At 48.7% G+C, this 21,103-nt stretch overlaps 1 protein-coding gene across 2 annotated transcripts; it reads right to left on the bottom strand.

Moving 5' to 3' along the window:
• Nucleotides 1-818: 818 nt before the first annotated feature.
• On the bottom strand, nt 819-11,474 carry Stra8 (stimulated by retinoic acid 8). Of its 2 annotated transcripts, none has more exons than XM_042054425.1 (8): nt 11,283-11,474; nt 10,311-10,386; nt 9,827-9,911; nt 7,693-7,890; nt 6,644-6,929; nt 5,496-5,569; nt 3,505-3,616; nt 819-893 (listed from the first exon to the last, which is right to left on the bottom strand). In XM_042054425.1, exons 1-8 carry the CDS (start codon nt 11,472-11,474, stop codon nt 819-821), a joined length of 1,098 nt encoding a protein of 365 aa, XP_041910359.1. The 2 variants fall into 2 exon arrangements, with proteins under 2 accessions (XP_041910359.1, XP_038173832.1); XM_038317904.1 differs by having other exon boundaries at nt 7,849-7,875.
• Nucleotides 11,475-21,103: the final 9,629 nt, after the last annotated feature.

Below are 21,103 nucleotides of genomic sequence, written 5' to 3'. Positions count from 1 at the left end.
GGAGGACAAATTCAGCATTCACTGTGGGGGGCAGCGAGGAAGGAAGTGATGCCATGGAGATCCCCCTTCCTTTCAAGAGGTCAGTCCTTGATTATGAATGCATTATGGAGCATGATTGGTCATACTCAGTCTACTGATTTAAATGGCTGTCTCATAAAAAAATAAATTCATAGAAACATCCAGAATGATATATGACCAAATATAGGGTACCACAGCCTGGTCAAGCTGACACAGAATTCCCTCTCACTTCCAGTGTAGAAGCCCAGGGGTATACACTGTTCCCGGAACCTCGCCCCAAAGTATTGACAACGCTAGCTGTCTTTGTAGCACCCAGCCAGTGGCCTGAAGCAGGAGCAGCAGATGCTCTCTGGCCCTGAAGTGTAGGGTTGAGCTGAGCACTGTTCCCAGCCTTCCAGAGCACACAAGATGAGCACCTGGGCTTCAGAACCCTGGAGAATCCACAACAGCAACGTCCTGAGCCCAGAACCTGCTGAGAGGACTTGATGCTGCATCACCCACAGGGGCAGATCCTGCCTACAGCCTTCTAGAAAAGCTCACGCCCTGGGCATTGGCTACACACGATATCTCACCCTCCATCCCTGAGCAGGGACCTAGTGGGTGTGTGTCCTGCAACAGACCAGCCCCTTATAGTCAATAAGCCCCAAAGACCAATACAAGGTTATGCTTCTCGTAACATTTTATAATAACCAGAAACTAAGAACATCAAAAAGGCTTCTGGAAACAAGGAGGTGTCAAACTAGCAATCAAACTTGAAAAGCCCTCCCTGCTTCAGCCCTCTTCTTCCCAGCCCTTCTGCATTAGAGATCATCATCATCAAAGGTCTCCAGGCACTTGAGCAACATCAAGTCATCATCGGCGAGAGGGTCCGGTTCCTGCAATTCAGCAAAGGAGAGGCTGCAAGTTAGGACCAACCCGTTCCAGGCGGAGAGAGGGTCTCAGCATCCTGGATGTGCTCAACACCCCAATCTACCACCTTTTACTAGTGGCTTCAGGCCGGGTAGGGGGCGTGGTTATTCCCATTTAGTTCAAGGCAGCATCCTTGACTTCCAGGAAGGATGGAGAAGAACTGGCTTCTGCTCTATGCCTGGGATTTCCAGGCACCCATATGAGAGGGAAAATCTTAAAGCTTTACCTAAATACCCGTCGGCAGGATATGGTGACCTACACCGTGCTGCACCCCTCCAATGGAACACGTGGCTGGCTTTAAAGAAAGGGATGTGATGTTCCTTTATTTGTGGTACAGACTATGAGGAAAAGAGCTAAGGGCAAACCCTGCACATCTCGGGTAACCATTGTGTTTGAAAGAACGCGTAGCTATCCACGGACTGCCTTGGAACGGTCGACCCGTTCAGGAAACTGGTCACGGCAACTGCCTCTGGGGAAAAGCATGGGATTGTTGGCAAGAACAATGGTAGGAGAGAGATTAAGATTTGGTTGAATATCTTTTGATAAGTTTTCAATTTATACCATGTAGATATGGTACCTATCATGAAAAATAAACACTTAAAAATCAATCCTGGGGTTTTTGATTTCCTTCTCTCTGCCAAGCAGGAAATGACACCTGCCGTTTGGTAGCCCTGCAGATCAGGGTTGATCCTTACAGAGAGAGTAGGCCCTGGTCAGGTGACACCCAGATGTGGGGTTTGGGCTCTGCAAACCCCCACCCCACCCGCTCTGGAGAATCTGAGCACTGTCAGAACCACCAGAAGTTGGAGCAAGGCATAGGAGGCCTCTTCACCAGAACTCCCAGAAGCAACCCAGCCCTGCTAAGGCTTCATCTCAGACTTCTGGCCGCCAGAACGACGGCATGAATCTCTGCTGTTTCAAGTCACTATTTAGAGAACGACGTGGGATGCCAACGGAGCTTCGTGTTTCATTCACACCCTCCCACGAAGGCGGTAGGGGCAGCAGAGAGCTGGAGGTGCAACTTGGAAGAGAACTAAACTTCCCCTTCCACACCCGCCGGTCTATCCACAAGACTTCCTGCACCGCCGCTTTCAGAGCACAGCTTCCGAGGTCTCATCCTCGTAACGCTGGACAAGGACCCTGTGGCACCAGGAATCTGGATGGCTAATGGGACCCCAAGGTGATTCTGGGGGGAGGGATAAAGTTCAAGCACCCTGCCTAGCATGGACTCCTAACCTCTGTTCTTTGTCTCTGCCATGTGTGTTTGTAAACTCTCGGCCGAATGTACTAATTTAACCACATCCAACAGAGAGAGAGGGGCCGTGGCTACGATGAGCACTCAAGAACTGGTGGGAAGCAGAGAATGGACTGCAGGGACAGCTACTGACCCTGTGGGGGTTCAAAGTGGTGTGAGCAGAAAGAAACGGGGAGCCGGTGAGAAGTGGGCCAAAGCACACCTCAGTGTACGGAAATGGTGCCCTCGCCACAATGCTTGAACCACGACACTTCTATCCTGCTTGTTTAGCCAAGAAAAACCACGACTGTGCATCTGAAAGGGCCTGTCCCCTGGTGGTATGGTCACAAACTCCCCCGCTCCCCACGAGAGTTTCAGGAATGGCCTCCTAACCAAGACTCCCGTGACTTCTGTCACCATCAGGTATGATGTCAGCTTTCAGGAGAGAAGTCAGGCTTCAAAAGCTGATCCAGAATACTACTTCAGTCACAGGAGACTAAAAAGCCTTACACAGGACTTATCAGTGACTGCTGGGAGCCAGCCCTTGGGAGCCAGCCTCACTTCAAAGGACTCCTGTGCAGATCTGTGCTGCGTGTTAACATTTGTTTATGTCGTGCAATATTTGTTTAATGATGCAAAGATGTGTTGCATTCTTTTATGGTGCAGGTGTTTAACTCTGTGAAGTTGTGTTACTGTGCCTGTCTAGAACATCTGATTGGTCTAATAATGAGCTGAATGGCCAATAGCTAGGCAGGAGAAAGGATAGGCAGGGCTGCCAGGCAGAGAGAATAAATAGGATGAGAAATCTAGAAAGAGAAGATGGAGGAGCAATAAAAGGAGGCGAGGAGGATACCAGGGTCCAGCCACCCAACCACCCCAGCCAGACATAGAGTAAGAAGTAAAGAAAGACATACAGAAATAGAGAAAGATAAAAGCCCAGAGGCAAACGGTAGATGGGGTTAATTTAAGAAAATCTGGCTAGAAACAAGCCAAGCTAAGGTCAGGAATTCATAAATAAGAATAAGCCTCCATGTGACTATTTGGGTGCTGGGTGGTGTCCCCCAAAGAGCAAAGAGTAAAATTAAATTAAATAAAAAAAAAAACCAACTACAGATCTGTCCTGGAGGACATTCCTCTGCCTCTTCCTTCCGTGCCCAGGTGTCCTCCCCTGCACGGGAGACACTGGACTGAGGTAGAACAACCTTTGAGCAAAACAGAGAGCCTAAAAGCCCCCTGAGGTGACTGGAGTCAGGGTGGGCTAGAGCGCCCTCCCCGCTAAAGAACATTTTCCCCCTGTGTTAAAGGTCTCAGGCAGAGGTCTCGCTGTCCCAGCTCCATCTTACCTGGCTCTGTGCAGTGTTAGTGCAGCAAAGGCTTTTAAAAAACTCAATGATCTGCAAGTAGAGCTGGAATTTCTCCTCTGGATTTTCTGGGTTGCAGTTGGGAAACACAGAGCTGACAGCAGAAGAAATGGAAACCATTTAGAATCCTAACCTTTTACCCAGGCCCTAAAGACTGGCTCTCTGTGCAAACTTCAAGCACCCGGCTGAATTCTCAAGTAGACCAGGGCTGTTCCTGGAAAGTGTGTACCGCCTCACTGAAATGCCTCATCTGGAAGGCCTGGACAGTGACTACGGCAAGCCTGCCGCTTGCATCTTCATGTGGTGTTCTAAGCTGTGACCTCCTGAGTGAAGGAATGAGAGCCCTTCTTGCTCTCAGTCTCCTGCAGCATAGATCAGGGTGTTCGTAGTGTGAGCTCAGCCAGGGAGTGGTTCCCGTGGTGCTTTCCCCACGGTTCTCCCCTTTGAGCAAACAGTAGTTCTATTTAGCGCTCGTTCCTCTCTAGCTTTAGAATCAGCTCTGGACAACTGGTGTCTGTAGGCTGTGAGTGTCATAGGACAGATCTGCTCACACTTTTCCTGGAAGGATGTTCCAGTTAGCCCAGGGATCTTTTTCTATGGAAGGCAGGAGAAGACATTTTAATAGATGGGTTGTTTTCTCTTTTAATGTCTTTTCAGTGGAATGAGGCTTTCCTAACACTGCATGAAAAGTGTAATCTGGCAACTTCTTGATAAAGTTGTCTTTACAACCCAGTGCAAAAGTGGGAATGTCGGGTTTTGGCCATTTGTTGCAGAATGCTCCTCCATGCATTGGTGGGACAAGCTCACATTGCACTGCTTCCCCGGCAATCCCCAAGTTTGTTGAGACGTGGATGAGGGAGGTGGAATGGAGGATCTAAGGTGGGTGTACAGGCAGCCTGAAGCTCTGCTTGAAGCCACCCAGGCAACAGTTTCCAGGACTCCTTGCAGTCCAGGCTGCCTCTGGGAAGATCGTTCACTCTGATCATAGGGATGTGGCTGTCCCTCAGTCCCATAGCAAACACGTACATACCAGGTGTATTTTTAACCAAGACACCAGCCAATACCACAGCTTCTCAAACAGCAGCTGCAGAGGCTCTATTCTGGACTGTCTCACTCTGGGGAAAGTCCTTCTTGGTACAGCTAGAACCAAGATGCTTCTGGCTTTAAATCCTTCCAGATCCCACTTCACATCTTCTCACCATGATGCCGTCACCCTTGCCTCTCCTCCTCCTTTTTCTCCCAGCACCCCTTCTTTGTACAGCTTGGGGATCCCTTCAACTCAAAGCTTACTCCTAAGTTGGCCCATGTTCTCTGTGCCCCATTTCTGGAAGATTAGCTGTCGCTCCCTGCCTCATAGGCCAAAGGTCAGCATTTTCCCCCAGACTTACATTCTGATCCCCAACCCGCAGAATGATGGAAGGGTATCAGGACTCTTGTAAAAGAGGCCCTAGAGAGATCTGTTTACACAGAGAAGGTGATGTCTACAGGAACTGGGCCCTCTCCAGACATCATCTCAGCCTTGACCTTGAAGTCCAACCTCCAGAACCTCGAATAATAAGAGTCAGTTGTTTCTAAGGTGTGCTGTGAAGGGATGGGCCAGTCACGGGGCTGTGGCTGCCCAGAGCAGGCGTAAGTAGAACCAAGACACACGGGGAAACTAGGCAAGGGAAACACAGGCTCTTAGAGCCCTGAGCAGACAACTGTGCCAGTTCCGGGTCGGGGGGATGCACTTCCTCCTCTGGGAGTTATGTGTCTATCTGCAGAATGCAGAAGAGTAACTGTAAACACCTCAGGAATGGGGCACTCATGCACACACACACACACACACACACACACACTCACTCACGCTAGCACAGTCTCACACCTATATGCACGCCCACACAACTTCACGTATGTACACACGCACACCACACACTCACCCAGAGGTACTCTCATGTCCACACGTCTATACTTTCCCACGCCACCTTCCTCACCTGATGTTAGGCATGTGCTGAGTCTCGCTGCTGTCCAGGAAGCCTGCCACATCAAAAGCATCTTCAAAAAGGATCTGAAAGAAAGCGCAATGGCACAAAAAAGGCAAGATGCCAACAGTGCAGGTGTAGAGCTGCTGCAAGAATTACATATGCATGCATGCATGCATGTATGTGTGCACGTATATATGCACGTATGCATGCATGCATGCATGCATGGGAAACTCAAATACTTAATGGTACTAACGACTGTCTGCTTCATAAAAGAACGTCATGGACATTGTAGAAGTTCTGAATCAGGAATAGGTGAGTTAAGAATCACCGAGTAACTATCCTGCCAGAGATGCTCATTGCTGACACACTGAACTATTTCTCTGCAGTCAATTCCTTCACTGTGTGATAAGATAAAATCACGATGATTAATAACACGAGAATACACTTCCAACGTAGACCCGTGTTGTTTACACAGCTTTCGCTTCTGCTTTTTCTGAATTTGTGTCCAAACAGAATACCAAGTGTCCAAACAAATGTTATTTACACTTTCAGCTTGGGAGACTTAGCAAATAAAAACACAGTCTGCTTAGGTAAATTTGAATAACAGATTAGAAGACTTAATACTTATTTGGCACAAAAAGGTTCCAAACACTGCAGGAGAAATGCTTGAATTAAAAGTGTGATTGGACCTGTCTCCTTCTCTCTGGCACCCACTTATACTGGCAGTCACCCTGAGGGGACAAGAAGGGTTTGCTGGCCCTGATTGGGTGGGTGCTGGCACATCTGCCTGGGGCTCTCACCGGTACCCAGTATATGCCATTCTTTCCCAGAGGGTGAGCATCTTCTCTACAATCTTACCCAATTTGCCCCTCTGGGACACAGGCCTTTGAGAGTTTGGCCAGACAGCTTTCTGGACACTCTTGGTGTCTTTCCTGACATCCCTGCTGTCACGTCAAAGGCAATCTGGAATGGGGCCATGGAAGGTCCCTGTTCTACCAGCTTTCTGTTCCCCCCCCCCCCCCCCAATCTGAGATAGAGAGCCCAGAGAGTTAGCGCCCAGCTAACCTCACAGAACCACACATGGCAGGCCACTCGCTGTCCTCACACATACAAGGCCCTCTCGTGGGTCCTCAGGACCACACCACGGCTCTAATCACCTCTTCCTGGGTGGACTCCAGTGAGCAGCTAGCCCCTTGGCTGTCCACCCCGCTGTCCTTCACACTTTCCTCTGCACAGGCGAGCTCCAGACAGGCCTCTGTAAGGTCTGAGAAGGTCCTGTTCTGCTGCTCCCACGCCTGCAGGAGACAGGCCTTCTTCTCCTCAGAGAGAGTCTGCCACATGTGGGAGATGGCCGCAGAGACGATGGGGAGGGTCACTTCCTGTGGGGAGATGATGCTGTTCATGGTCAGGAGGTCCATCATCTGCTTGTAAAAGTTGAGGTACCTGGAACAGAAGTTGGGTGTCCCTTAGACCTGTAGCCAGCTCCTTATGACCAGGCCACAGCTCACAGTCATGGCGACCATTCCTTGCTTTTGTCTCTGCCTTCCCTGGCCCTGGGAATGCAGATGTCATCCTGAGGGCCACGGAGGACACAGATTTATGCTTCTCCCCTTTCTCCTCCTAAGATCGCTGCCTCGTGGAAAGCCTGGATGCATCAGCTCCCCTCTCTATGGAACATTCTGAGGCTATGAAGTAGCTGGCCTGCTACACTCCTCCTTTAATTTTGGGCTCGAGGGACTCAGCTATGGAGTGAACCTCCTTGTTACCAGTCCATGCCTCTGGAAGCAAACATGGCAGCTGAAGGGTCTTAACTCTGTGGAGGAGGCATTAGAAGTCTGAGCCAGCACAGATGTGACTTGGTCCTCCACCTTTAAAAATAGACTTCTGAGGTGTTTATGTGGTAGAAAGAGGGGTGAACACTAGAAATTACCGTCAGCAGCACTCTTTCCCAGGGACCCCAAATAAACACCCATTCTAAATAAAAACAGTGGATTTGCTATACCAATGTCTCTTTAACAGTGTTTGCCAAGCCCCTTAGCTAGTCTCCATCGGGGTGCTTCCCATATGGATAGCCTGTACTTTGGTGATTTGGGACCTGGTCTGAATCGTGCATGCTTGGAGGCCACCACACGGTCTGGCCGGAGTCTAACCTCTTCCCCACAGAATCACCCTGTGTGAGTAAACCATCCCACCCCATTGTGCACACCGTTCAAATTCCAGGAGATCTGGCAGCAGAGCGGCAGAGATCTGCGAGAGATCGACTTTCTTCTCTTCTTCCTCCTCTTCCTGTCTCCCGTCCTCCTCTCTCTCTTCATCATGCGCTCCTTCCTCAGCATCCTTCCCAACAGCCTCGGTCGGGTACCAGGGAGGAGAGCTGTTCTGAGGAAAACTACTGAGGAATACACTGGGGGTGGGGGTTACAGAGTCAAGAGAGAGCTAGGCCAATATCGCCAGCGAGTCTACCATATAAGCCAACGCTCTAGATGACAATCAAGTCACCCTCAGTGATATAAGATGGCAGGCGCATCATTTGAAATTCAGTCAATTTACCATAGCCACAGGCTACAGAGGAAAACTCAAGTGCTTATCTCATGAGTATTTAATAGTATATTAATTTGATTAATGTTAAATATTAATTTAGCCAAGAATATATATTTAGTAATTATTTCCCACAGGCTATCATACACACTCATTGTTAAAAATTTGGAAAATAGGGCCGGAGAGATGGCTCAGTGTTTAAGTACACTGGATGCTCTTCCAGAGGAGCCAGGTTCAATTCTCAGCACCCACATGACTATTCATAACCATCTATAACTCCAGTCCTGGGGATCGAACACCCAGTCTCCAGGTATATTGCACACACATGGGCATACATGCAGGTAAAATACCCATACATATAAAAGAAAAATAAAACAAAAAAAAATTTTACTTAAAAAATAAAATAAAACTTTGGAAGCCAGAGGAAGAAAGTACAGAGAAGAAAGTCATAGTTCTAAGTGTCCACACTGAAAGAAAGCAAACAAACAAAACTCCTGAATACCAGGGTCCCTTCATGCAGGCAGAATTTGGTAGGCTGTAGCGAGTAGCTTGTCGCCCTCTCTGGGATGGGTAACCACGGCTTTCACTCTGGGTCTCATCAGAGGTCAACCTGGACATATACCATGCCATTGGAGATGGGGATGCCACGGGGCCACGGGCATCACAGGAGCCTGACGGTTGCCCCTCAAGTCCAAGATGTAGTCAGAGCCACTCTGGAGCCCGTGGGTCCCGTGCCCAGAAAGGGGCATTTGTCATGTTTTGACAGCAATGCAGAGCAGAGGCTGTACACACACACTGTGCATGACAAGCAAAGGCAGCAAGAAATTCAAATGGAAAAACCTGACTTCTCTTATGCTTTGGACCAAGTTTCCCTCCATCCTTCCCCAAAAAGTCTCATGGGTTGAGGGCTTGGTCTCCGTTGGTGATACCGTTTGGGGAGTTCTGGAAACATCAGATTGTAGGGCCTGGCTAGAAGAAGTAGCACTTGGGTGGGGTTTTGGGGGTATCTTGTCTCTGGCCCCTTCTTATCTCTCTCTTTGCTCTCTGTCTTCTGTGAGGTGAGCAGCCCCTCCCGTTCCACACATTCCTGTTCAAGCTCACAGGGCCAAGCAACCATGGACTGAACTGTTTGCAACTGTGAGCACAAGAAACACTTTCTCCTCTGAACTGTCTGTCGTCTCGGGGATCTGAGACAGAGTGATGAGGAAGATAACTAACCATGGAGCCAAAAAAGGACAAAGGCATTCCTCAAGACAGTCTCTCTGTTCAAGCTTGGCTGTGACGCCAGCTGAGACCCTTCCACATCTGTAACACCTGTCTTTCCTAGGGCACCAGGGCTGCTCTGACTCTACAAAGTCTAATTTGGCTTGTATTTTCATGAGATTTGAAAAGGATTGGTATTTTTAGTATATGTGTGTATATATATATATATATGAAATCACACCCACCCACACAGAAACATCAAGATACATGGATAAACTCTACAATGTCGTTTCTCTAAAGTGATGTAGAAAATTATCAATACCAGAAGGGTGGCTAGCCTTTAGGGTTAACGTGACCTTTCTTTGAGAGGTGAGATGATACAGTTTCATGCTTTTCTGTATTTTTCTGATTTCTGTAATAAGCATGAGTCACTTAGGAAGAGTATCCATGGCATGCTATTAAGATAAAGGAGCACAGAGTTCTCCCCAGAATGAGACAGCTCTAAGTGGGCGGGCCGCAGCCCTGATGGCCTTGCTTACTGTAAGCCTCTGTTCCTCAGCATCGAAGGCTCCCTCCTCCTGGTGCCTGCCAGGTCTTACCTGTCATCCTCTGAGTACATTCTGGCATATTCTTCCTTGACCTCCTCTAAGGTGCTGGCATTTCCATCCTCTAGGTTGTAGGAGCCTATGAGAGAGGCGAGGGCCAGAGTCATAAAGGGAAAAAACCAGACCCTTTGGGTGTCTCCTGCCTGTCTGGTTCAGGGAGTCTCGGGAGGGGGCATGGAAAACTTTGACCCTCCCAGGTTTAAAGAGTGAAGTCATTTCCCACTTCTCCTCTAAGACATGAGGGGAGAGCTCAGGTCAGTACTGGTCACTAAAGTTGAGGTCAGGGGGCCTTCAGCAGTGTTGTGTTAAGGAACTCATCAAACCCACACAGCCTGGGGACCCTTGCCCATCTTGCTAGGGTGCAGATTCCCTGAGATGGGGGCCAGTTATGGTAAATTGTTGCTCCTAACAGGAGTCTGCCAATGTTGTGAAACACAGGCTGTGCCTTCGATGGGAAACCAGAACCAGCCTCTCTTGCCTTTGAGCTTCAGCAAATTATCCAGGGTTTGTTCCAGCTCTTGGATATGAATCTTCGTCTTATTCAGTACCTGCCACTGAGGACACAGACACAGTTGAGAAGACAGCCTTTCAGTGCTGCAGGGACTATTTTCTTTTCTGGGTCAAGAAAACCCCTTCTCAGTTTGGGGCCACACCCCCTCAGTGCAAAGTCCCACCCTTGGCCTTGTCTGTACAGTGGAGAGGAGGTTTGTCCCACTGCACAGAAGGCATGGAGATGTGTTTGTATTCTAGAAAGGGGTGTTCACTGGAATACCATAGTCTCTGGAAACAAGCCGTGGTTAGAAAGCAGCTGCCGTGGCTACAGAGGCTGTTTGCAGGTGGGATACAGGTAAGGAGGCTCAGCAGGGTCAGCCTCAGACTTGCACAAGGGCCCACTGGACTTCTGCCCAAGTTGTAACCATGTGCAACTCAGTATCCTTCCTTTAAAATGTGTATTTGCTAAATGCATATACGTCATATAGCTAGGCGTGGTGGCCTGTGCCTATAATCCCAGAACTCAGTAAGTAGTCAGGAGGAGAACAGGAGCTCAAAGTCAGTTGAATAATGAGTTCAAGGCCAGCTTAGGATACATGAAACCCTGTTTCGAAAAAAAGGGGGAACAAATAAAATAATTAAACACCTTTTTATGTCATCAAAGCATATTTCACGTGATCTAAAAATAGCAAATGTTCTGTGAATTTGAACTCAGAAGTTTACTCTTCCTTCCCTTCCCGCGAACATGACACGCAAACTCACCGAGTAACCACATGTCTCCCCCGGACCCCAATGTCCCCTCTTAGGTCAGGCTGCTCTGCGGCTGGTCGAGAACCGTGTCTTTGCCAGTTTGCCTCGGGGCAGCGGGGCGGGCAGCTGGAAGCCAGCTCTTGCCTCGCTCAGCAGTCCCCTGTGGAGGAATGTTTCCCCGCATCCGTAGGGCCCCCCCCTCCCGTACCTTTGAGGCTGTGAGGTCAGACTGGGAGTAAACAGTCTTCCTCAGGTTGTTGAAGAGCCCCGTCAGGGTGGCTCGATGGCGGGCCTGGGACAGGCGTCTGCGGGCCACCCGAGACTCAAGCTGCTGCAGCTCTTCCACTGGCTGGGGTGCCCCGTCATCACTGGGATGGTTGCCTTCTCCAGGGGTGGCCATTATAATCTACAACACAACATACCCCTTCTACTACTGCATATTAAGACACAACATTGAGGAAGACAGACGGATAGAAAGAAGGCAGCTCTCAAGGCCGCGAATATACCAATGAGCCCTACACAGCAAGTCACAAGTGAACCCCACGTCTCCTACTGAAGTGTGACTCCTCAAATCACAAAGCGTTCATGGTGAACTTTCAGTTGAGGGACACTGGGACTCACCCCTGCAAGATGCCAGCACATCACAGGGACTCACAGACATCCATTTCCGCAGCCAAGATTACACCTGAACCTCGAGAGCTCGTCCTTCACAGTCTGTCCAAAGCTGGACGGACGCGGGGTCCACCTTGTGTGATCATTCTAACCTTAAGAATGGCCCTTCTTCGGTATGGGAAGTAGTTACAGACAGAAATAAAAAATAAAGAAACTCCATAAAAATGTCTGCTGTGGATCTGTAGACTTTCAAGCGCATGTATTACACTTCAGGAAGAAAGAGGAGCCATAAACATGCTACTGCTTATGAAAGCCAGCAATTACAGGACACTTCTCAGGGGAGCAGGCACGGCCCTGCCATGTCTTGCTTCTGTTACTTTGTAAAGATGACCATTGTACTTACATTTGCCACCGATTAGTCTACAGAGCAGGAGTCTTCCTTTGGGGAGACGCTGCTGAGATTGATATTTAAGGTTTTTTTCCTTCTTTTTCTAAGATGTTTTCATACAGTCCAAGCTGATCTCAAATTTGTGATGTAGCTGAAGGTCCCCCTTGAACTCCGATTCTCCGGCCTCTACCTCCCTGATGCTAAGATTACAGGTGTGCACTGTAACCCCGTGTTGTGCAGTGCCGAGGACAGAACCCAGGGCTTCCTGAATCTAGACCAGCATCTTATTAACGGAGTCACGTCCCCAGTCCTGGCATAGAAGTTTTAAGGAGAGGCAAGGACAAAGGCCTCTTACTTGGGCACTACCCGTTTCACCAGAGGCGGCTCACCCTTACACAGAGAGCTCCTCTCCGTAGCTCTCTGAGCAGAGGGGCTGCTGAGCAGAGGGGCTGCATGTTCTTTCCCTCTGAGCAGCAGCGCTCAGTGCTGCCAGCTAGGTCCTGCTGGGTCCACGCTCCTGAGCTCAGTGCTTCAGGGCAGGGAATTCATGACACTGGCAAGGGTCTGACCAACTTGATCACATGACAATCATTCGGAGATTTCAGACCAATAGACTCAGGCTGAAGTTCAGCTACAATTGTAACCAGAGGTATGGCCTTAAAGAGGTGACTGGTTTCCCCGTCTGTGACATTCCCTTACAGTGTCAAAGAGTCGAAGCCATAGAAGGCTAGTGGGAGACACTTAAAGTTAATGCTACTAGAACCTTCCCAGGATTTTACAGTGTCTGATAGTCACAGCCAAACCCTCTTGACTTGTAGGGAACCCGAAGCTTTTCCACTGCAGTGCCAATGTCTGTGACTTGGTTTCCTCTAAGGTGCACACAGATACGCATAAAACCTTCTCTTCCAAAAGCCCTCACAGGTGAAGGTATGTTAAGAAGACTGCTCTCCTCAGTGTGAGGAGACAGAGCAGGAGAGAGTGTATAGCTTGGAACTCCAACACCAGGAATAGCAAATCCGCTCGTAATACTCTTTAAAAAAAAATCCAGAATTTTCCAAAGATCAATTCTTGCTACCCCACCCCACTCTGGCAGATGAGATTCTGCTAAGTAGCCCAGGCTGGCCCAGAACTCTCCTCCTGTCTCGGCCTCCCGAGTGCTGGATTACAGATACGCACCAGCAGCCCTGGCTCACTTTGGTTCTTTGACAGAAGAAATTGTTCCTATTCTGCCCGCTGACCTCCATTTTTACAGCTCTTGCCATTTTCCCACCGATAACACTACTCACCTCCACCCCCAGCCCTGGTCTCTACCCATCCAGAGCTGCCTTGCTCTTCGAGGCATACTTTAAATCTGAATTCCTCTGAGGAGCTTGCCAGTCTGCCACACTGGCTTCCAACTGAATCTTGTTTCCCCAACATGTCGAAGGGACCCTCGGTGGGGCTCCATCTCTCAAGTGCTGGAGGAATCCTTCCAGTCGTATGGCAGAATGCAGCACCGTGCCGGCAGATGTGGTTCATTCCATCACCGCTTCCAGACAGAAGCAAAGAACGCTACTGAGTTGCCCACAAAGACAAAAAAAAAAAAAAAAAAAAAAAAATCTCCCAGGCATGGGGAGGAGCAGAAGCGATGGTTGAATAAGGAAAAGAAAATTAAGAGGGAAAAAATGGAAGAGGAGGAGAAGAAATTTTAATTTTAGTTTTCTCAAACCATAAAGACTTGCTTGCATTCCAACTCTTCACCATGCCGTGAATTCAGTTCTTAGCAGAATTCACAGTGAGATACCACCAATTAGCGATGGGCTAAGGAGCTCATCGAAGCCAATACGGGGCACTTGTTACTTAAGAACAGTATAGGGTGATCACACGGGCCGGAAAAACCCATTCTTACTCAGGAGACGGGGCATGGCCAGGGGAGTGATGTGCATGCACCTAAGATGACCCAGGATGGAGGGAACTCAGTGTGGGCAAAACAGTTTGCAGGATAACATTGGTTTTGTTGCTGCAGTTGCGATGGAGGGGGTTGCTTTGTTTTTGAGGTGAAGTCTCAAGACTGTAGCTAGTAGTCTCAGCCTCCCAAGTCGTAGGACTAGAAGTAAATGTTACTATGCCTAACTGAAACCACATAGAATAATCCCAGGCAGACCGAAAGTCGGGGCTCCCATCTGCGATCTTTGGCAGGCAGCAGAAAGACTGCCAAGAATTCCAGGCCAGCCTGGACTACAAAGTGAGACTCTTGTCTCAAAAACTCCCAAACTTGAATTGGCTACACAGATCAATTGGTAGATGGCTTGCCTAGCGTGCACAGAACATTGGCTTCCATCCCAAACCCTACAGAAACATAAAACTAGGTAGGAGGCACTTGAGAAGCAGAGGCAGGGGCATTAGGAATTCATCACTTTGACCCATGTGCCAAACTCAAGGCTTCCTTCAGTGTCGCAAGACCATTTCAAACAAAACCAAACAAAACACAAGAAACAAACAAAAACCAAGCAATCGATGAGCAAAAACAAACCAATATAAAGATGTCATGGAACTCATTATTTTGTCTGATAACTTTTTTTAAAAAAATCAATTAAAAAATGAATACCAGACAAGACTTTGCCTAAAATAGGAGATAATAAAAAAGGAAAGAAGAGAAAAATCCAGGCGTGGATGGCGTGGAGCCATACTCAGAGAGGGCAGAGCCAATGTGTGTGCTGAATCGGGAAAGGCAGGTCAGCTGTGGACATGTTTAAGGCCCAAGTCATAATGCTTGCTCTCTATTCGCCAGTCACGTGACCAGAATGGGCCTAGAAACTCCCTAGAGATCTTACTTCCCTAGCCATAACCAGGAGGTAAAAATTCCTTAACTACACCGCAGTCTAAACTCTTTCTGTTATTTGGTCATGGTCAGGAATCTGTGACTACCTGGAGCAAGAGCAAATGACACACCCATTCACACGCCAGCAGGGGAGGGGGGTGTGAGCCAGCACGTCTTAAAGAATTCAGTGACAAAAAATGTCTACTGAGCACTTCCTGTGTTCCAAGCCCATTCATCCGGGCACCAAAGAATCTACAAAGCCTTTAAAAACTGCATGAGTGGTAACATATTTTCCTCTCAAAAACTAACTGTTGAGTTATGCCAGAGTGGGATCAACTTGCCAGGCAGTTTTTCAGTAGGACAAAGCAAAATGGTGGCTTCATTGATAGCGTCTTCCAAAGGGGGACTCTTTGACAATTCAAACTGCCCCGGCCATATTTCTTAAGACATCTCATCTACAAACCGAAGCACACTTTTTCTCTCGACTATTCCTCCGCCTCCCCCACTTTTTTCTGAGTCTCCTTCTGTAGCCTTAGATGGCCTTGAACACAGGATCCTCCTACCTCAGCCTCCTGAGTGCTGAGATTACTGATATAGTCCACCATGCCGAGGTCCAAAGCACACTTTTCATAGCCAAATTCCTTCCTATACAAACTCCACTTAATACTAACTCAGAACTAACGTTTCCCCAAGTTTCCCAAAGCCAGATGTGGTGACACATGCCTGTCTCAATCAAACAAAAATCTAATGAACAAGCCAACTAAATTAAATTTACTAAATGAATTCATTCTTTAAAATTCCCTGGATTAAATAAAAGTAAGTGTTCTCATTTTTTCCAGGTTTCAAAAGAACTTTCAATTCTTTTTAAACTTAAGTTTAAAGTATCTCTAAAAAAACATTTGAGCCGTGCAGTGGTGGCGCACGCCTTTAATCCCAGCACTCGGGAGGCAGAGGCAGGCAGATCTCTGTGAGTTCGAGGCCAGCCTGGTCTACAAGAGCTAGTTCCAGGACAGGCTCTAGAAACTACAGGGAAACTCTGTCTCAAAAAAACCAAAAAAAAAAAAAAAAAAAAAAAAAAACAAAACAAAACAACAAAAAAACGTTTGAGTGTGAGCCTTTCTTAATTAGCAAACTGAAGGCAGAATGGTGCAATATGCTGGATAATGTATTTGGGTTGCCTTTGATTTCCTATGCCCATTTGATTGTGTAAAAGAAAAAAAAACCAGCATCACTATCAAATATGAAGGAGTTGAGGTATACACAATCTATATATAGGAGTCACAGACCCACATACGTCCTTTGGACTCTTGATTGACAAACACACATGCTCTAGGAGTCATGGGTGACACACACACAGAGACTCTAGGAGTCGGGGATGGCACACACGTACATCCCCTAGGGGTCGCGGGTGGCCATCACACAGGCTGTAGGAGTCGGGGATGGCGCGCACGTACATCCCCTAGGGGTCGCGGGTGGCCATCACACAGGCTGTAGGAGTTGGGGATGGCACACACATCCATCCTCTAGGGGTCGCGGTGGCAAACAAAGGCTGTAGGAGTCGGGGATGGCACACACATCCATCCTCTAGGGGTCGCGGTGGCAAACAAAGGCTGTAGGAGTCGGGGATGGCGCGCACGTACATCCCCTAGGGGTCGCGGGTGGCAATCACACAGGCACATCCTCTAGGGGTCGCGGGTGACCAACATGCTCTGGGAGTCACGGGTCTCACACATACATGCTGTAGGCGTCATGGGTGGCACATACACATACTGTAGGTGTCAGGGACGACACACATGTTCTAGGATTCATGGATAACACACGCATACATGCCCTAGGAGTCACAGGTGACACATGCTGTAGGAATCATTGGTAACACACATACATGTTCTAGAAGTCACGGGTGACAAACACACACGTGCTCATTTGAACACATTAAAAATTCCCCGGCACGGCTACCCTTCATTATATTAATTCGTGCGTTCTCAAGCACCCACTCCCACGCTCACGACACGAGAGGTCAGCGGTTACTCACACCTAGGAAGGCCACTATGGTGCACCGTGCGCGGCTGCACCCTCGTCACGGTGGAACACGCAGCAGGAAGTCTCAATATATCAGTTCATGCATTCACGAGCACCCACTCCCACCCTCACGACACGAGAAGTCAGAGGTTACTCACACTTAGAAAGGCCACTATGGTGCACCCAAGGTGCACCGTGCACCGCTGCACCCTCACGGCTTGTGGAACACGAAGGAAGTTTCTCGAAGCCCTGACGGGTCAGTCACTCCTGACTGCCCGCAGCAGAGTGTGAAGAAAGGCTTTTGCCTCAGGCAGAAAACTGGCCTGTACCCCAGGCTGAGGACCAATCACAGCTCTGTCACTACCCCTACAACCAATGGGGATGCGTGGCGGCGGGCCAATGGGAGCACGCGCACTGGTCGAGACACTGTAACAAGTTGCCAGAGGTTGCAAGAGGATGTGGAAGGAGCGAGCTGACCTTCTCACCTCATCTGGGCGGCAAACACCAGTTCTCACATTCCTCAACTGGGGCAATGAAGGAAAAGGAAGAAAAACGTGAAGATGCGAGGGGGAATAGGTACAGAATAGGAGCGAGGAATGGAGGGATGATGGGTCTAAGATTGCGGAGAACCTTGAAGGTCAGATTAAAATGCAGAAAAGAAAAGGAGAGAGAGAGAGAGAGAGAGAGAGAGAGAGAGAGAGAGAGAGAGAGAGAGAGAGAGAGAGAGGAGAGAGAGAGAGAGAGAGAATGTGTTCATTTGTTCGTGTAGCAAGTAACAGTTTTCCTCCAGCTTGGGAGCGTGAGGGGTTGGGGGCGGGCTGCGACGGACTACTAATTTTCACCTCAAATACCGATGAACTGTTATCATTAAGCCTCTTTTTTCCCCTTGTATCTAAAATATCTGTAATGGTCCTGATGCCCCCACGTCAATCTGACACATTAGGAGCGTCGCCACGCACTCGTAGAGGGAAAAAAGCAAGTAAAATACCCTTGGAAGGTGAGAGGCGCAAGCTATGAGTAGGACCAAGGGCGCCTCCTGCAGTCTGACCTGAGGTGAGCTGCTTCACCAGCGCCCTCCACCCACGGGGTCAAACAGAGGTCACTTGAAGTAGCAGAAGCATCCGGGGCTTTGGTAGCGCCAGAAGTTGGGTTCCAGTCCAGGATCTACTTCATAGTGACTGTGTTGGCTATAAAGGAGCTCCTCTCTAAAATACGCATCAGAGTGCCTTGAATTTGTCTCTGGTGAGGCAGTGCTGTCTTTCAAAGGGTTTTGGTATATTTTATATTTTAAACAAAATGAAAAATGTCAAGTGAGCATGGTGGGGTGCAGCTGTAATGACAGCCACCGGATAGCTGAGGCAGGAAAATTGCCTGAAGTTGGCAGCTAACCTGAGCTTGGAAATGAAGCTCTTGCTCCTGGCAGGAAACAGGGTTGGTACCTAAGGTACAGGAGTAGGACCAATGGAGACCCTTTACCAGCCCCCTCCCCAACAAATAAGGGTATGGTAAGCCAGAGGAGCTTAAGTCCTGGAAGGCACTGCAGCGAATTGCCAGAATGATATGGGAAAGGGTAGCGTGCAAAGGTCTAGCAGCAAGTCCCGCTCTCAAAAGCTTGTTACATAAACCACATCCAAATGGCAGCTGCTTTTTACCCCCTTGGAGGCAAATTTAAAATGTATCAAGTTCTGCTTCTGACTCCTGGGCAGCCTTTGATGTGGGTTTCTGAGCGCCTGAGGGATGTCTCTCAGGTGGTCCCCACGCCTGCATCTATGTACGACCTTTCTCCTGCTCAAACCTCCGGTAAGTGCTGCTGGGGCTGCTGGGAGCAGAGTGGATACTGAGTTTGTGAACCTGTGTCTTGGGGAGCCTTGTCCTTACTTCTGGGAGGCGCATGGAGGTTTGCAAACTTTGACTTCTGACCGGCCTCAGATTTTAATCTAGTTACCAATCCCTCTGCCTACTTCACGCGCTAACACACACACACACACACACACACACACACACACACACACACACGCGGTGCACACACACATGCACGCGCACACGCTTCCTTCCACACTTTGACCCCCATGAAGGCAGCTCTGCACTCCGAAGGAATGCATTTATGGGGTGGGGTCATTCCTACGCACAGCAGCCCGGTTTCTTTATTAAAAATGAGATCTTTAGGCAACTGTTCACCATCAAGGCAGGAGGCTTTGCTCCTCACCGGTAGAGCTTCCAGGGCCCAGCAATCTCCACACCACTGCCATCCTCCGAACCTCACCTCTCCTTCCACTTAACATAGTGCCTGCCCTACCCTGAGTCCTAACAGAAAACCTTTTCGAACTCTGCCTGTGTTAGACTAACTCTGATGACTACTTCGGTTCTGTGTCTGTTGACCCTGACTTTTAAAAGGAGCTTTTTTTTTTTTTTTTTAAATTTTATGTGTATGAGGGTTTTGCCTGCATGTATGTCTGGCAGATGGCAGTTGTGACAATTGTGAGCTGGCATGTGGGTGCTAACAACTGAACCCAGGTCCTTTACAAAAGCAACAAGTACTCTTAACGGTCAGACCATCTTTCTAACCATTTCAAGTGTGGAGGCCTAAGACTCTTTTAATTTTTATCTATTTTTTTTCACCCTGCAAACAAAATCAGAGTGATGGCTCATGAGTCGATGGATGGATAACCTGGCAGACAGATAAGCAGATGGTTTAGTAGAGGAGTTGGCTCACATGGTTTTGAAGGCTGAGAAACCCCATGACAGAGTGTTTCTAGGTTCGGGACCCTGGGTTGCCAGTAGCATGTTTCAGTTCCTGTCTGAAGGCCTCAGGGCCAGGCATCTGCTGAAGGAAATGTTAGTTCAAGGCTGGAAGTCTGAGTGCAGAGGGAGCCGCTGGTGTAAGCCTGGGGTCCAAAGGCTAGAGAGCCTGAAACTCTGATGGAGGGAGAGAGAGAGAGAGAGAGAGAGAGAGAGAGAGAGAGAGAGAGAGAGAGAGAGAGAGAGAGAGAGAGAGAGAGGAGGGAGAGAGGAGGAAGAGGAGGGAGAGAGAAAAGAGGGAGAGATTTCTCTTGTTTTGTTTATTTGGGCTTTCAGAGAGTGAGCTGGTGAACTTGACTTTGGCTTAGGAAGGTATTTCTGCCTATACTAGGAAAGCTGGTAAGAAGGGGGAACCCACAGGTGGGGCTTGCAAGTGGGTTCCCCCTTCCTCTCCCTCTCCTCATTCTCCTCCTCTCCCCTTCTCCCTTTCTTTCTTTGGCCTGTTTTTACTGTGTAGCCTAGGCTAGCCTCAAACTGTAGATCCACCTTCCTCAGTCTCCCGATCGCTGGGAATACAACCATGTGCCGCCACATTCCCCCAACACCTGTTTTGTGTTTTTAAACTGGAGACAAGAAAACCGCAGAGGGAGCCTTGAAGACACAGAGCAAGCTGGGGTGATGACGTAGGGAGTTTGGAAGATGGGTAACTAGTTTACACGCTGTCTTCACAGGACAGTGGAATCCGCTAGACAGGGCCCAGATCCTGACATAAGGAGACAGGGGATGTCCCGAGGAGAAGCAGAGTTGACTCTTGACAGACCGTGGGACAAAGCGTGAAGTGCAGGACAGTGACAATGAAAGAGGGGTTTCTGGAAAAGGAGCGGGAGGGGAGGAACGGAGGACTCTCCCAGGCTACTGCAGAGGATAGAAGCTGGGAGATAGGGATGAGTCCCCCATGCTCCCTCACAGTTGGCTTTTGCAAAAGTCTTACTACTTATTAACTTAGGTGACTCAATTTGTTTATTTAGTGAAAGTAATACATTTTACAGCCTTGTAAACTCACAGACTCAGGCTGGCCTAATAGCTTTATTGGTGGTTTGCTGCCCTGAGCAAAGGGTGATTCCCTGCCTGTAGGGTGGAAGACTAGGCAATTCAGAGGGTGGCAGATTCCTACTCTGATCTGGCCCATGCCTCTGTGATCTGAGAGAAAGCAGCTTACTTTCTGTATTAGTAGCAGCCAGACCGAGGCTGCCAGCAGGCTCCAGCATGAGGTTTGAAAACTGGAATTCAGCAATAGCGCGCTTGCCTGGCATGCATGAAGCCTCTGGTTCAATTCCTCATAGCACTGCAAACAAAGAGACAGCATGCAGAAGTTAAAAAGAAAGTTGTAGTCCATCAGCAGCTTATGTGTAAAAAATCTGGGTGGTTAGTTAAGAGCTTTGCATGACTTAGCACTAAGAAATTGCTGTTC

Source organism: Arvicola amphibius, chromosome 2, assembly GCF_903992535.2.
Source record: "Arvicola amphibius chromosome 2, mArvAmp1.2, whole genome shotgun sequence".
Taxonomy (NCBI): domain Eukaryota; kingdom Metazoa; phylum Chordata; class Mammalia; order Rodentia; family Cricetidae; genus Arvicola; species Arvicola amphibius.
Note: the sequence above shows the minus strand (reverse complement) of the source record. Positions and strands in the feature narration are given on the sequence as shown.

What these genes read in the sequence shown, in the direction of transcription:
- Stra8 (XM_042054425.1), bottom strand. Translation starts at nt 11,474, where the DNA reads ATGGCCACCCCTGGAGAAGGCAACCATCCCAGTGATGACGGGGCACCC. An exon ending in CTGACCTCACAGCCTCAAAG is followed by an intron (nt 10,387 to 11,282) that starts GTACGGGAGGGG and finishes CTGTGTCCTCAG; the next exon opens with TGGCAGGTACTGAATAAGAC. An exon ending in TGGAGTCCACCCAGGAAGAG is followed by an intron (nt 5,570 to 6,643) that starts GTGATTAGAGCC and finishes GCTTTCTTTCAG; the next exon opens with ATCCTTTTTGAAGATGCTTT.